Raw genomic sequence first — 18,179 nt, 5'->3', positions numbered from 1 at the left:
CTATCCGGGAGGAACACATATTGACATATTATTCCCGCTCGATAGCATTTTCTCACCTGGAGTCAGTGATACCCTCCATTATGTTTTTGCAAAGTCATGTATGATGACCATATTTTTTTATAGCCATGGGCAAATAAATATCATGTCAACATATTTTTCATTGCTAAATTTATCTGACGTTTTTAGGAATGCGAATAAAATAAAAATTATATTACTTCAAGAAATTTTAAAATTCAGTCGATATTTTAGTGGATAACTGGTGTTGTGATGATTTCAGCGATTATTATAATTTGCATTATTTTGTTGAAATGTAGCTACAGTTTTCAAAATACCATTATATAATCAATGAAGGTACATTTATGATGCCAAATTTTCGTCAATAAAAAAATGTCTCACTAATGCAGTTCCGCTGATTTCGGCCCAGACATTGTCTTTCTGAGGATACTTTTTGCCTAGTATCGACAGTTATACCGATTGATAACTCCATTTAGCATAAAAGCTTCTTCACCAGACAAGAAAATGCCATTGGAAAAATCACTGTTTTCGCCATTTTTAAGACATCATCGAATGAGGAAATTTTATTCTCCGATCGAAGTCTTCATCTATGAGTTATTAAACAAAACTGAATTTGTATCGATGATAATGCTGCGTCTTTAAAGCTGTTTCGATTAAATCTTCCACAAAATGTAGCGAATTTCTTGTCTCTTCTGGTCCTCCGAAACAAGTTTTCTTGTTGATGGTTTTTATATATGTAAGATCACAGTTGACTGTCGGTGTATTCTTGTAGATAACATAAGTGTTACTTTTAAGTTTGATAGATGTTAGATTGTAGGTATTATTTTTAAGATTGATATACCCCTGAGGTATGACCCTGGTAGGCATTAGTTGGAGCATGAGAATTTCCCATACTATGCCGGGTCAACATTGGAAATTCTCGCGATAAACTTGGTCGGCATTGAAATTGCTCGCAATAGACTTCGTCGGCCCTATAGTTGCAATTCCAATTTCCAGCTAAGACGTCACGGTTTAATGCGGCAGATGGTACCTTAACCAGGGTACATCCATGGTTTATCATCATGGGTTTTAGTATTTAAGGATTTGCAGGGCATGTACAAATCTCTCTTTTCTTCTAAGTTCGATTGGTCATTGGCAACTCGGGAGTGGTGTCCGCGCTCGCAAATTCATAAGTTACTTTGTCCTCCGCTTTGTTCACTTTGTATTAATAAACGTACATTCACAATCCTTTTTCTGACCTGTGATTTCATTATAATATATAAACACCATCCCATATCTACAGTAGTATCAAATCCGATACTGCATATGTCTATAATACGTGTTAAGACTGTAGTTAGTCATATTGGACTATTTCCTTGATTAAGATACCCGATGCTACGCCCATGTATTTGTAATTCCGTTTTAGTTCCCGAATATTACTAGGTCCTTTTTTTTATAAGTTATTTTAGCGATAGTCACGTGCATTCAAGGAATTCCCAACGTTAGCATCCATCATCCCCAGATGGTGGTTGTTTTATGATTGGGATTTCCAACAATGCTCTTGTCGGAGCTATAATGTCGGTCCAATTTAAGCGCCGCTCCGCCGGCATGGCCAACGAAGGTCCAATCGGCTATTCATCTGGACGTTGCGCGTTAACACGATGAGTAGCCGGGAAGCCGACAATTGCTTCCAATTTAGGGGTACGCCTATGAGTACCGGCCCTTAGCTCTACTATTTAAGACCTAGAAATATAGAAATCGCTCTCTCATCTATCATCTCTCAGTGCAACAACATCACGACCAGGACACTGTGAGTTCCTCAGCTACCTCGCGCGTCCTCTTCCGATTTATAACAACTACTCCGGGCGTGAATTATTAAGTTAGTTAAGTGCGTTACTTTCGTGTATTGTTCAATAGTACAATAAATGAATTGTAAAGTACTCCCGAGTTCATTGTCCGCGAGTCACGAAATCCTGTAAAATATTCACGAGGGTGGTACTCGCGCCAATAGAGGAACGAACCCCCTAGCCCGAACAATACGTGCTTCTTGAGACTTGCTCAGAATCGCCCGCAGAACACAAGTAGATTGTAATATTGGGTTTATCCCAATCGTAAAAATATTTCTTTGAAATTTTCCCTTCCATGCAGTACAGGTTGACATTCAAACAAAATTCTTAACACTAGTAATTCTCGAGCTATTGAAAACTGTCTGTGAATTAGCTTCACAAATTTTAAACTCACAATATCAAATTCGGTTGCTGCGGAAAACCTCATTAGAGATGCGAAGATAATAAAATTTTAAAAAGTTCTAAATTATACGAAACTACAAATTTAAGAGGATAGGTTTTTGGATAAATTATATTAGGCTATTTCAATTATTTTAAGCACAGATACCGAAACTGTTTAGGTCTTAGTTTTCGCGGCACTAGCAACAACTTTACGACCAGCGAGCATCATTATATTTTTACGGCCCGTTGCTCTTGGAAACGGGAGAAACTCATTACATTTTCCTACAAATTTAATTCCTATTTTTTAATAACAGTATATTCAAAATTGAATAATATTTTGAATCAAAGTTACGACTTAAGCTTGTTTATCCACAATTTACTCGTCGTATAACTATTTATCACTTGTCCAATGGCATTAAGAGTGTCACACATCTTAATCATTCGGGCTGTTTAAGTTTATATCGAATATTGAATCATATTTAATTAATCACTATTAAGCAGTTTAGTTAACTATAAGTACTGTTATTGTTCTTATTGTGAAGGGTAAAGTAGATAGTGTGTGGCTTTGTGTTCTCACTGGTAGCTTCCCTGCAATAGACGGGACAGAGCAAAGGAGGTGAGGTACCCAATTATTATTACTATTACTAGTATTCTTGTTATATTACTGCACTTACAATATTTTGCACAAAATTACTGATATCTCGATCTGTTCGCAACTTTTAATCAAAGACCTAAAAAATGCAATTTTCTTCAAACCACATTGCTTTCGCGTACCTTCGAACGTAACTAAATTCAGTATTTTTGTGTTTTTAGCAATTATCAAATGAAAGTTGCAAACATTCTGACAACTTAGTTCGGGTTGTAGATGTAAGTTTGTAAAGAAAAAGGAAAAGTAAAGAGATTTCGGTAAGAAGTGAAAGTCTTTTTCAGAGTTCAGGTTAGAAGCACTTACAAGTTAGTAGCAGCAGTTCAACCGTTTGCTAAAATAATCCATGACAAATCAGCAAACAACTTAATTTCACTTTCCGAAGTTATTATTATATTGAATTTATCCTAATATCAATTTTTAACACACAAAAATTGTATATATCGGTCTTCTAAGCCAAAAAGAATCGGATTCGAAACATATTGTTTAAAGCGCTTTTTAAAACTTTTTTCAAAGTTGTACAAATCAGAATAACTAAGTGACCAAACCCTGCTTTTGTTGTACCATAATAGGGTGATGTAAAGGAAGTTAGGGTTATATAGAGTATCATTGAAGTGGCTGTACACAGTTTGACCACGATTTCTGAACCACAAGTAAGACGTTCTAAGCTTTACGTATATCCAATGTGGATTCGTTTTGCCGCTACAGGGCACCAATGAGAAAAAACGCCAAAAATTGAGAAAAAAAAGGTACCATCCCAGTTGATCGGTAGAATATCTATAGAAGTAGAAGTTGCCAAACAAGCCGTTCTTAATTGAGTTTCCAATATAATGGTAAGAAAGCTCTCAGGAGGTCCATCGATAATTCGAATTATGTTTATATGTTTATTGCAAATATTGAAATAGTTGTCTGCGTAAGTCAGAAACGTGCTATTAAAAAAAAAACAAATTCTGAACAATTTCGTGAAAGAAAAGTTTTCCCTGCAGGATCGCCACATGATGCTCATAGCTATTGCTAATTAGATCACAACTATTATACAACTCTGGAGAGCCTAATAAATCATAAACAAAAAATGTTAAAAAAAAGAATGTGTCTTATTAAAATAAAATACTATGATAAATTGGATGTTTTATTTACCCTGTTTGCAAACAATCCTATTAAGCAAAACAGAAAAAATGTATGTATAATCATATACAAGGTGTAATTGAAGTAATGTCATTAATTTTAAGGGGTGATTCCTTGTCATATTTTATGAAAATATGTTTATATAAACATGTGTCCTAACTTGTATAATTTTCGAGATATAGGTTGTAAAAGTTTTATTAAAAAATCGATTTTTTATTAATTATTCAAAAAGCTTTGCGCCGATTTTGATGAAACGTGGCATGTTTGTTAGCATTAATAAGGGGTTGCGTTTAATGTTATTACATTTTAAATAATAATTCCAGTGACGTCACAAATGGTTACCTGATTGATATTTATGGTGTAATTATTGTATGCCACTGTTCTTTCTAAATTTCGTATTTGTATCGGACTAAACAAAACATGTTTTCACCTTAAATGTTAAAAATACCAATAAGAATTTATAAGATGCCCCAAACATTAGTTAAATTAAATTTTCAAAATAATAGAAAATACCTATCATAAAAATATTACTTTGATATTTTTATTTTTTTCCAAAAGTTAAGCGAGTCATAAAAGAAGTCAAAGGACAAGAAAGTTGTATTTTTAATTGTTTAATCTGATGCAAATATCAAATCCAGAAAAAACGGTGGCGTACAATAATTACACCATAAATATCATTCAGGTAATCATTTGTGACGCCACAGGAATTATTATTTAAAATGTAATAACATCAAATGTAACCCCTTATTAATGCTAACAAACATGCCAAGTTTCATCAAAATTGACGCAAAGCTTTTCGAATAATTAATAAAAAATCGATTTTTTAATAAAACTTTGACACCCTGTATCTCGAAAATGATGCAAGTTAGGACACATGTTTATATGAACATGTTTTCATAAAATATGACAAGGAATCACCCCTTAAAATTAATGACATCACTTCAGTTACACCCTGTATGTATTAATAATAGGATTTATCTTAAATTTACAAGAGGAGAGGTACATTCTTTTGCCACTTTTCAAACCTGGAACGCCCATATTTCGGGAAAGCGTGGGGCAATTGCGTTGAAAAATATTTCAAATCGATTGTCTCGATGCGCTCCATAACCCTACGCAAATCAGTTCACAAAATGTCTTTTGGTTTTACAATTTAATTAGTGTGGCATCCGCTTGTCAGACCGCTTAGTGTACATAGTTTGTCCCATAGTTATAGCCCTGCTATAAGTTAGGATTAAGGATTAGGGCATGAGGGCGATTTACCCCTAAGGTACGCCCATGGTTGGCATTACCCGGTACCCTGGGTTTTTTCCACAATGCTCTGTTAGCATGGGAAGTACAATGCTGGTTCCCTTTGGCGAGATCTTCGCCAAGGGCTGGGTGCCAGATGTGGACGCAGCGGCTCCGTGCGGAGGGCTGTCCTAATGCCTTCAAGTATTGTTTAGATGGTATGCCCATGGTTTACGATCATGGATGTTCATACTTAAGGCTAGGGAGAAAGCGGATCGTTCTCTTTTTCCTGGCTTCCTGGTGGACTGAAGACTCAGGGGTCGTGCCCGCGCTTTTTTACTCAGTTTTTTATCTAATATATTCATATCGTTAAGTTAACGTGGCTATCATTGAAATATCCCTAACTATCCCTAAAACACAATTGCCGAAGCTCCAATTAATAAACCCCTAGACAACGGAGAAAAATTTACATTAGTTTCTTACAATGGCCACATACTAATAAAAATTATGAATTCTGGACAATTTGAAGAAAGAAGAGATGCCACTGCAGGATCACAACATGATGCTTATGGCTATTGTTCATAAGAGAATGAAATTTATGAGCTCAGATATATTATTGAGCCTTTGAAATTGTTTTAAACAGATCAAAGTTTTACACAGATCGAGGCAAAATGTTGAGGTTGAGAATGGTTTTATTTTTATTATATATTATATAACAACTTCGAGAGCTTTATTAGTCCTTAAGTTTTATAAATGTTAGATTAGAACTGACAATAAAATGAGGGGCAGGCTGACAGAGCTATAGTACGGTAGGGCACTGTCGAGTGAGGTCACCAGTACCATGACGCACCTAAGTGGCCGTGTACAATTATTTAGGGAACATTAAACAGGGACTAACAGGACTACCACGGTTCTTAAAGACTCATCAGAACTAGGAAAGTTAAAACAAGAGGGACAAAGAACAAACAATTAATAAATAGGTGGGCGGAGGAGCGGACGTGGGGTAGTGAATTCATTAGTGTGTCTTCCTATTCCTTTACTATTAATAAACATCTTCGATTAAACATGGAAAACGTCTCAAGTGATATTTCGACATACAGTGACTCCCTAAAATATTCGGTCACGTACACTTACAATTTTCTTTTGTGTATAGTAATAATAAAAATAAACAATTAGGAAACGGGACTTTGAAATATATTCGATATTAGTTTTTGCTTACTAACAATGCTAAAATATATTTATAATTTAGTATCAAGATATAGAAAAACTAAAATATCTTAACAAACAGCTCGTTTTTGGGGTCTAAAATATTTTTGACAACAATAAACAATAAACAAGTAAGGAAAAAATATTAATATTTTGTATGCCCTCCTTGATTGTTTATAATGGTTTGAAGACGTTTAAGCATTGATAAAACAATTTAAAAAAAATTAAATTAAGCTCAATTTTGCGCCACTCCTCCATTAAAACTTCTTTGCTCGTTTTTATTTGTTATTGAATGTTGTCTTACTTTCAAATCTAACTGTTGCTATACATTCTCAATTGGATTAAAATCCGGATATTGAGCTGGGATTTTTGAGAATGTTTAAACAGTTGTAGAGCATCCATTCTTTAACAATCATCGCGTTGTGTTTGGGATCATTGTCTTGATAATACTTAAAACTCCCTCGAATTCCTATATCAAGTGCACTTTTTAACAAATTATTTTTTAAGATGTTTAAATAAACCATTTTATCCATTGCTCCATCAATGAACACTAATTCCCCAACTCCTTTGGCCGAAATGCAGTTCCAGACCATTACTGTTCCATCACCGTGTTTCACAGTAAGACGGAAATTACATGTTTTCAGTTCTTTGTTGAGTCTCCTCCATATCATTTGTCTGGTCATCGGACCCAAATATATTGAATTTTGACTCATCGGCAAAAATTACATCCTTCCAATAGTTTTCCGGTTTTAAAATCATCGCCGATGCAAATTCTTTTCTAAAGTTCTTATTTTTGGTATTAAGCCATGGTTTTTTTTCTGGGTACCTGACCATTGAAACCATTTGCTCTTATGCATCTTCGTATAGTTTCTGGAGATATTTTTTTACCAGTTTGATTTTCCAGAGCTATTTTCAGTTTAAGAGCGCTAATTCTGGGATTTTCCTTAATAATCTTCATGATGTATCGCTCTTCTCGAGCGTTTATTAGTTTCATACGGCCAGTTTGTTTGATGGAAAGAATTTGGTATTCAACTTTGTGCCGGTGAATAATGTCCGCAACCGTGCTCTTGCTCAGATTCAGTTTTTCGCCAATTTTCCTGCAGAATAACTTCTTTTCAAAGTTGAAAATGACCAATTGCCGTAAATCGAAAATGATATTTGCCTTATTTTTAACTTTACCCATTTTTGCCCCTCAAAAATTCATATGAGTATTAGGGATAACTTTCATAAGGAACTATAGAACTATGATGGAATATTACATCCAACACAAGACACGCTCTGATGGGCAAAACTACAATCTATCAAAAATTTTCGAATATTTCTGAAACCCCAGAAACAAAGTTAAGATATTTCAGTTTTTCTATATTTTGATACTGAATTATAAATACAGTATGTTACAATTCTGTTCGTACACATGTATTTTTTGAGTAAAACATTCGACTTGTGCTTTCAAATGCAACGTTGTTTATATTTATTTCATGATTATTAACAATAACTATATTGTGAACATTTATATAATTTAAACGAATTTTTCTGTTCATATTTAACACGGATAATTAGTTAATTCAACAAAAATATCTTATTTTCGTGCAACAATTCTGTTCATACACTTCAATTTAAATACAAAAATAAACAAAGGTTTTTCTTTTTCATATGATTAATTAATATTCTGTTGAATAATCTTTTGCTTTGATTACCACTTGATATCTTTTTTTCATAGAATAAACTAAGTTATTACGTATGTCCGAACTGATTCTTTCCCACTATTGAATTATATTTCTTAAGTCGGATTTTGATTAAATTCAATGTTTTCTAACGTTTCTTTTCAAAATGGCCCGCAAATGCTCGATGAGATTTAAATGGGGCAATTGTGATGATGTCTTAAGCAACTTTGGAACATTCCAAATTAGCCTTCCTTTGTTAAGCAGAGCCGTATGCTTAGGGTCGTTGTCTTGTTGGAATCTATAAACCCTAGACGTACCTAATTTTTGTGCACTTTGCTTGACATCTCTTTTCAAAATTTCATTGTAACCAGGTTTATCCATAATGTTTTCTATAAAATCAACAATTTCAACCCCTCTTGACGACATACAGCCCCAAATCATTAAAGATCCACCGCCATGTTTTACACTTAGAAGTGTATTACACGGATTATTGTCTTCATTGGCCTTCCTCCACACTCTATGGATTTCATCGAGTTCAAAAAGATTACTTTTTGTTTCATCCGACCAAATTACACTATCCCAAAACTCTTCGTCTTTATTTATATGCTCTTTAGCAAATAGAAGTCGTTTGCGGCGATTTATCTTACTAATGTAGGGTTTTTTCTTGGAATTCGACCATGATATCCATTTTTACATAATATACGCTGAATTGTTTAATAGATACAAGTTTTCCTTTTGCATTTTCGATGATTGGGTGAATTTGTGGTACGGGTTCTTCTTAATTTCTTTAAGAATTATATGTTCTTCTCTTTCATTTAATTTTTTTCTTTCGATTTTCTCGGAAATTTTTGAATAGTGCCTTGATTTTTAAACTTGTTCACAATACATTGAATTGTCGAGTGTGTTTTATTAGCCACTTGACCTATTTTTCTCAAACTATAGCCCTTTAGTGCCATATTAGCAATAGCATTTTTAAAATCAAAACTAAGTTCTTTTCGATTTACCATTTGACATAGAATTAATAAACGAAAAAATTATGTCGATCTAGTATTCTTGATCAAGTACATGATAAGACATGCGAAGAATTTCTACCAAAACAAGTTGTTCCCAAAATTTTTGCTCCCTTTTTAATCAACTGTACGAATAGAAAAATTGCACGAAAATAAGATATTTTTGTTGAATTAATTAATTATTATCCGTGTTAAATATGAACAAAAAATTCGTTTAAATTACATAAATGTTCACAATATAGTTATTGTTAATAATTATGAAATAAATATAAACAACGTTGCATTTGAAAACACAAATCGAATGTTTTACTCAAAAAATGCATGTGTACCAACAGAATTGCTATTATACATAATGTATGCTTTTGCATTGTTAGTAAGCAAAAACTAATACCAAACATATACTAAAGTCCTGTTTCCTAATTGTTTATTATTATTATTACTATACACAAAAGCAGATTATAAGCGTAACTGTCCGAATATTTTAGAGAGTCACTGTATATATAATATTGTTCTCAAAAAACCTCTGACTTCTTTTTCAATGAAGTTCTTTTTGCAATAGGAAATGTATTTTTTCTTCCGTCGGGGTATGTTTGCATAATGAATCTGCTGCCGTGAAGTCGCAATTCTTCCTTCATTGTACTAAATCTGGTAACATCGCAAGTATCGTTTCTAAGACCGATCAATTGTGCGTTTACAAAAGGCAAGTTGTAAATTTTTTGTATGTTTTCGTACCGATATCACATCGTAGATGATTCACTCGAGTGTTAGCACCGCGATGGACAAGATGTTTGTAATGTGCGCTGCATTAATAATCGGGATAATCAGGTTTTACTTTGTTCTAAAGACTTGTGAGGTACGCCTTCAGTCCACCCATGACTTAGTAACTGAAAGTGGACGGCGTTTAACTGTTATTTTGTGAGTGAAAGTGGATGTTGCTGAAATGATTTTGGCTCACGCTTTTGGTGCTCGTGGGTGAGTTTTGATTGTTGTTCCTTGTGGTTGTGTTAGGCCGATGAGAACGACGTATGTTGTTTTCATCAGTTGAAAGTCACAATTATTTGCAATTTTTGCTCTTCTGGAAGATACTTAGGACCATCTGAACGTGGCCAAAGAATTATATTTCAACTTGAGCTGTGTTGGAATTTTTATGTTTCAGGTCTCAACTGTGTACGCCTTTGCTTCAAGTCGAAATTAATTCGAAACTCTAATTGTTTTGAGATTTTTTTCCAGGAATTAATATTGGATTTGTTTCAGAAAACAAAATTAAATTTTTTTCACGAGGTAAAATTAAATTGTTTTCAGGAAGTAAAATCGATATTTTTTTCAGAAAATAAAATTGAATTTTTTTCATGAATTAATATTGATGTTTTTGCGTTTGAGGTTTCAACTGCGTACGCCTCTGTTTCGAGTAGAAATTAACTCGAAACTCTAACTGTTTTGAGAATACTTCTTCAGGAATTAATGTTAAATTGTTTGTTTGTTTTGTTGGATTTATTAGACCAGTTGTAATGCCAACTCGATTAAATGGGGATAACTATTTACTCCTTTTGCAAAACACTTTACCCGATTTAGTGAAGAATCTCTCATTGCAATTTCGTGACGCATTGTGGTTTATGTACTACGGGGCGCCACCCCACTTTAGTTTAAACGTTCGTAGATTTTTATATGAAACACCCTAACAGATAGATCGGAAGATGCAACCATGCACCCGTAAATTGGGCAGCAAGATCCCCCGATTTAATGCCTTTAGATTTTTTCTGTGGGGAGCTCTTAAATAAAAAGTGTATACTTCTCCCATCGCTATGGAAGTTGAGTTACTGCAAAGAACTTTCAACTATTTTAAAGACAAACCCGACACGATGCTCAGAGTTCAAATTAATTTTTTACAAGGAATTTATTTGTGTGTTCAAGAAAACGGTCAACATTTTGAACATTTGTTATAAGAATTAAACTAGGTTGATAGTTATTTAGAATTAAAACTTTTTTCATGTTTTTGTTTCGAAGAAACAACAATAATGAAAGTCAAGGTATCTGTATTATATTGTAAATAATTTTTTTTGGAGAGAAACTATATGCCTAACGAAAATTTTACAAGAGACAAAAAAGTTTCAAAATAAAGTCAGCTTTTGGTAGAGAAAAAATTAAAATAATTCTTACAGAGGGTTCCAAAAATACAAACTTTTACTTACAAAACACGCTCCATTTTCAATATTTGTACGCGTTAAAAAAATCCCGTTCACGTCAAAGCACACTAAATTCCGTAGTAACTCTTAGTTCCAAAACTAATGAAAATCGATAAAAGCATTTAGCAATTATTCAAAAAAACGATATTAATTTGAAAACTTTGGTGCTCTGTAGCGACAAAACGAGGCAACATTAGATATACATAGATAAGTTTGCCTAGGACGCCGTATTTTTGGTTAAAGAATTTTTGGTGAAGCGTTGTATGGTCATATCAGGGATACCCTACACCTATAACTAATTTCATTAATGAATTCATTTTCCCTTCTCATAACTTGATATAAAAAGCTGAACACAAAAAATCAATTTTGAAAGTCCTTTACGAATTAAGTATACATATGCTGATATAGAACAAAAGGACCCTTTGGGATGTTCCCACGTGACATTTAGGGGTGACATTGAACTCCGCCGTTAAGAAACAGCCTATAGCGCTCCTTTTTCTTGTGATGAAATGAGCTCTGGGAATTATTTATTGTTATTTTGTTCTGTGTTTTATGTTCGTGTTCTCTCCCAATAGAAATGTAAACTTCTCGCATTAATAACAATTAACTGTTGGAGAATATTGATTACGCTGTACAATAACATTCGCTCGGAATAAGTCGTGACATAAAATTATTAATAAATCGAACTTCAACTTTACTGGACTGAGCACGATAATCCCGGTGAGAATTGTTTTCATTCAAGATCCTTTGAGGCCACAAGCGCGGTACGAAAATAATGCCCTGGGAATCGACGTCGTGGCGTCGACATACGCACGACGTCGCAATAAATAATTAAGATAACTGAAAACCCTCAATATCGACAGGTGTTTTATTAGCTACACTTACCGGAAAACGTGTGGCGGCCTGAGAAGTATTCATCGTCATGCATGTTCCCACAAACAGCGGTAATACGAAAACACACTTTTCCTCCGATTTCATGTCATTTACTGACCGGGATGGAAAACCGCCTGCGTTTTCGGGACTCCGTGCCCTCTGCCGGCGACGCCTATAAATAGCGGATCATAGGATAAGGATCATATTCCTGCTAAATACAAACCCATTGCGTCATCTCAGGATTGCGTGCGATCCAGAATGTACACCATGTTAGATATAGTATATTGGATTTTGTAGGTGTTTGATTGAGTGAAACAATAGATATATATTTAATCATTTTATTGGGATTTACTACGCTTGGGAAATACACTACCGAGAATAAAATTAGAGTCACCTTCAAATTTGCGCTTAACCTAATAGTTTATAGTTTACTCAAATTTTGTTCACCTGTAACATAATTTGTTAGCTTTATGCGGTGATTTAGTCGTGATAGCTCGAATGAAAAGGAATTTTTGTTCTTGCTGCCAAATGTGTTAAAAATAATGAAATTAAAAAACATGCATTTATCCCGAATATGAGAGTTTTTTCGGACTTCAGTACCGAGTGTTTCCTTCACTAGCAGTGGTGGCAGCTTGTAGACGACGAGGCATCCTTTAAATCATGAATCACTTTCTGCAGAAAATTGTCCTATTCCTGCACTAGTCTTTCGCAAAGCTCTCTGGAATCTCTAGGAACCGACATGTGTCTCGGCAAGCGTCTCTTTACCTCATCCCAATTATGCTCTATCGAATTCAAATCCGGACTTCGAGGGGGCCAGACAAATCGCGTGACTTGAACCTCGTCAAGAAAAGCGCTAACCACTGTGGGGCCGTGCAATATCATACATAAAGGTTGCATTCCCTCCAAGAACGCTACAACATGGTGTTCTAGAACTTCTGCTGATAACGCATTTGGAGTTCCATTTTAGATGAAGACTAATTCCGTACGAGCTTTAAAAGAAATTCTTCCCCATGCCATAACTGAGGATCCACCAAACAGAAATCGTTCAGCAATACACGCTTGGACATATGTCTCACCTGGACGTCGCTACAGTCTTACACGTCTGTCTGAGCCCGTAAGACAAAATCGAGATTTATCGGAGAACAGTACGTGACTCCAATCCTCTACTGTCCAAGCCAAGTGTACAAAATTCAACCTCGGAATCTGATGTTCACGATAAAGTGGAGACTCTGTAGCTCTAGTTCGAGAAGATAATCCAGCAGTATGAAGTCACCTCCTAACAGTCCACTCGCTTTTGTTTACATTTCTCACTTCTTGTAAGTGAGTTCAAAAGGAAACTGCCGTAGTCATTCGGTTCCTCAAAGCAATAGAAATGAGAAAGCAATCATCTCTAACTGTTGTAACCCTGTCTCGTCCTGATCCGGGTCCTCGAATGCACAGCTCAGTATCTTCATACCATTAAAACACTCAACGAAACATGTAATTATTGTTTGACATCGTTTTAAATTTATATAGAAAAGAAGCCATCCAAAGTTAGAAAAGTTCCCCCTTGAATTTGTTTGTATAATATAAGCTTAGAGGAATTTTTCAAGTGATCTTAATTTTATGCTCAGGAATGTAGTATGAAGAAAAATAAATATTTTACGGCTTACCATTAAAAGCACTGAACGGGCATTTTATTGTTTGCGCGACGTTTTAAGTACATACAGGGTGTTTCAACGAAAACTTTTGACCACAGCTATTTAAGATAATTGCAAATATGATATATCGTAAAACGCCAACATACGTCGATTCTGTTTTCGAGGGGGACACATGATGACGCGGATTTTAAATTTGTTAAAATAATCCCCTTTATGCAAGTGTAATCAGTTTTAGAATTTCCAATACTACCATAGGTCGAGTGATCCCTTATTTTAAAGGTAATAAAATTCTCTTTAACGTAATAGCCAATTTTTACACAATTCGAGTTGTATTGTATTGTTGTATGTATTTCTGGCCACCAGTTCTGAGAAAAATAAAGCCCCTAGTATCTATCCAAATAATTAGATAAAACTTAGTAGCTAATTGTTCAACATGATTTCCCTCCACCTCTGCGCAGCAAAATAAACGTAACTCCATTTTTCTTTGCAAATTTCCAAGAGGGTAATTAGGTGACACTCTTCAATTATCCGTCTCCTTAATTTGTCCAGAGAATCTTGGGTTAAATCAATTTTTGATTTTAAGTGGCCCTACAAAAAAATTGAGGAGTGTTCAGTTTCATCAGGTGACCTAAATGCCCACTCAATGGATCCTTGACGACCTATCCAGTGATTGGGGAAATTTTTATCCATAAATTGGCGTATTACTATTGTAAAATATAGAAGCGTCCAATCCTGTTGAAACCATATTTTATTTTCTAAAATGTTTTCATCACTTTCGATGACATCCACAATCATCAGGTAGATGTGATTTTCCGGAAGATTCAAGTACAATTCCCCATTGAAATTTCCTGGAAGAAAAAGTGGTCAGATTACTTGGTCACGGAGAATTTCAGCCCAAACGTTTACCTTTGGAAGGTATATACCCTCTGAAAAGCCTCGGATTGGAATCACTCCAGTATCGACAGTTAAAGCGATTAATCAATTCATTTACGAAAAAGGTACATTCGTCCGAAAAGCAAATCGAGTAAAATATATTGGGATTAGCCACAAATCTAGCAGTTAATATTTTGCAAAACTGAAAGCGACGATCCGAATAGTCTTCGACACCTGAAATTCCTGATAGTTAGTGTATACTCAAGACGTGATTTACTTCAATTGAACAATTATGACGATTTCGGTGGTTTTATTTCGGACACGATTTTCAAATTGCCGCTTTCTGTTATACACAGACCTTGTGCCTCGAAATTTGCATATCAAAGAAATTAGAATAATATGAGAAGTTTTAGCCAAGTACCCTTCACTGAGAATTTGTGTTGTTACTCGAGCGTAATTCTTGTTTTTGAAATATACGAAAATTAATCCAATCCTTCCTGCTGTAGAGTAAACCATTTTCGGAAATAGAGATGTACAATTTACTTAAGGTTTTTGGGTGCAGTTCAAAGGAAGGAACAAATACTAAATACATTTTAAACTGCTGAGCGAAATGTAAATAATATCTTAAACAGTTTTTGCATGGATTTCTTCATTAAAGTAAAAATTGTTGTCATGATAATGAAAAAAGTTTGTTTATCTGAGTCCATCAAAGGAATTTTGTGAATATTTCGTCGCATTTTCTGCGTACTTTGGACGTTATTTTTTTCAGAACTGATGGCCAAAAATACAAAAATTAGGTATTACGTTAACGAGAATTTTATTACCCTTTTTTAAAATTCCAAAACTGATTGTACCTACACAGAGACGGTTATTTCAACAAATTTAAAATCCGTAACATCATGTGTCCCCCTCGAAAACAGAATCAACGTATCTTAGCGTTTTATGATATTTTTGCAATTATCCAAAAAAATGGTGGAAAGATTTCGTTGGAACACCCTGTAAGTATGCCCTCAATAGTGCCCTAAATAGGTATATTGCCTGTTTATGGTTCAGTATGTATACTTGACATTTAGGTAAGAGGAGTGAATAAAGACAGTCAAGTAAATATTTTCTATATGTTTGAAGCAAATTGTTCATCATTACTTTTATTTCTTTTGGAAATAACGCCTCACATACAAATAAGGGTTATTACAGCGGTGGAATTGCACAATACTTTCAGTTATTAATAATTGAGAGTAAAATTCACACTTTACTAAGAACTTGGACGAAACCTCCTGTTAACATTTCGATGACAAACACGTCACCGTCTTCAGAACCTATAAAAAAATTATCATAAAAATGAAAATTAATAAAACTAAAGTGTATAAAATGAATATAAAATATATGAAGTTCTTTGAAAATTCCTGGTCTCAATCGCTGAGAAATAATTGAGTTTTTATTACGAGTCCTACCATCATTCCAAAAGGTTGATCGAAGGTAAGTAATTGGGATCTGATCGATTTTGAATCGCTATGTACCATTAAACGTTGTTTTGAAAGGCCTTGAATTTGAGATGTCATTTGACCCATTTTTCAATTTTAAAAAATCGACCATTTTGTGGTATTGATGACATAAGCAATATTTAAAAAATTAAAAAAACATAAAAAATAGTAATTATTGTCTTATTTAATGCTTCTTATGAATTAAAAAAAATCATAATTTATAAAAAAGTTACCGGTGGGGTGGAGGGGGGTGTACAAGTTAGAATCGCATGGTATAACATTACATCAATATTTCATATTTTTATGTTATTCTCTAGACCTAATTAGCATGTTTGTCAACAGCCAGTGGGGACATGATCTGTAACAAGATTGACTTTATTGGGATTCAGCCCTTGGTTCCTTTTAAGAGCTTTAAGAAGAACGGATATCAAACATCTACTGTTTCAAGATCAGCGACAAGTTTCAGTTCTGAAGCATGCAACAGAAGCGACAGAACTTGCGTCCCAAAAGAAGATTGCTCTAATGGTATAAATAATGGTATAGTACTTTCCAGTGCAACTATCAAGAATATTGTAAGTATTCAATTCGATTAATGTAGTAACTAATTATCATTATGAGGTGTGTCTCACTTATGCTCTACCAACCAGACACGCCTATGCAGGTTTAATTATTATTTTGTGTTGTATGCCACCGTGTACAAGATGAAAACGCCAAAAGCAAAGGGAAGAAAGCAAAAGTGAATGCTCATAAGTTTAAGCGAAGATTAACAGCTTTTATGTGCGCTTATTATCCAAGTTTATGGAATATGCTAATATCAGGTCATGAAATTCAATAATGAACCATTTACTAGACGTCATCGTGTGGGACGTGCACGAATTACACCAAACGCGTATTTATTAGTATTCAGTTTATATTTATGTGTCTAAGATTAATCTTTTATTCAAACATAGGTAACCAAAACTTATCCATGCTTACTGTATCAACCACGTCGGTCTTTATTAAATAAAAAATATGCACCTTATTTAATTTTACCCTTCTTCAATTTAATTCCATCACCCCTATCAAAGGTGTATATACAGGGTGATTCACGTAACTGTTTCATTAGAAACTTTTGTACTTGTAACTAATCTAAATTTTTCATATTTGGGGGTTAAACTAATATAGATACACTCTACTTTTTTAAAATATTTTTAAGGTCATCACTTCCGGTTATGCCGGAAGCCGAGGTCAACTTCCTTATTTCAAATGGAACACCCAGTATATTTTTGCATTTTTGGAATCTAGGGATTAAGCTGATTAAATTCTTATTAGGTACTCCTATACCTAAACCTAACCGTTTTAAAGATATTTTGGTTTAAAAGAAAATCTTTCTAAAACACCATTTCTATAAAATTTAAAATTCTCAGCTATTATTGAAGCTGGCTTTACGAAAATTTGTTGACATGTTAACTAGATATGGTAGATTAGGTTAATGTGAAAAGTTTTTATAAATATCATACAGAGTGTCCAAAAAACCACGTCATATTTAAAGAACTTTGATAGCAAAAAAGTCGCTTATTTCAAATGGAACACCTCCTATATTTTTATGTCTAGAATCTAAATTTAATTCTGAATCGATTACTATTAAGCATCCCTATACCTAAAATTAACGCTTTTGCTCTAATTTGCGATTTTTTAATAATGTACAATAATAATTTTAAGCATTTTAGTAGGCTTTGCAAAGAACATGGCTGCTTTTGAAACACCCTGTATATATCAACCTAAAAAAGAAATGAATGCAACAATAAAAGAATGGAAACATTTTTGAGGGTAGTATGTAGAACCCCCGTGCCAAAGACAAGTTTATAAATTGACTACTTATACATACATACTAGGATAGTATGTCTGACATAATTCCAGAACGAGCGCTCGTGCCAACGCCGACTCATTTCACAAACTTAGGTTTAGTGAAAATAAGCTATCACGAGAATTGAGCACTTGCACCAATCTATTATTCCGTTCTGCAAATAAACTAAAAAATGTGAAGATA

The 18,179-nt window shown here is 34.1% G+C and overlaps 1 protein-coding gene across 1 annotated transcript in view; it reads right to left on the bottom strand.

Annotated features, from left to right (window-relative positions):
* The window catches only part of LOC136416610 (b(0,+)-type amino acid transporter 1-like), a 28,546-nt gene extending 16,243 nt beyond the window's left edge, over nt 1-12,303 (bottom strand). Inside the window, exon 1 of the mRNA XM_066401877.1 lies at nt 12,169-12,303. Within this exon, the coding sequence (XP_066257974.1) occupies nt 12,169-12,211 (43 nt within the window). The 5' untranslated portion in view covers nt 12,212-12,303. The remainder of the gene's footprint in view (nt 1-12,168) is intronic.
* Nucleotides 12,304-18,179: the final 5,876 nt, after the last annotated feature.

This window comes from Euwallacea similis, chromosome 24 (assembly GCF_039881205.1).
Source record: "Euwallacea similis isolate ESF13 chromosome 24, ESF131.1, whole genome shotgun sequence".
Classification (NCBI taxonomy): Eukaryota; Metazoa; Arthropoda; class Insecta; order Coleoptera; family Curculionidae; genus Euwallacea; species Euwallacea similis.
Note: the sequence above shows the minus strand (reverse complement) of the source record. Positions and strands in the feature narration are given on the sequence as shown.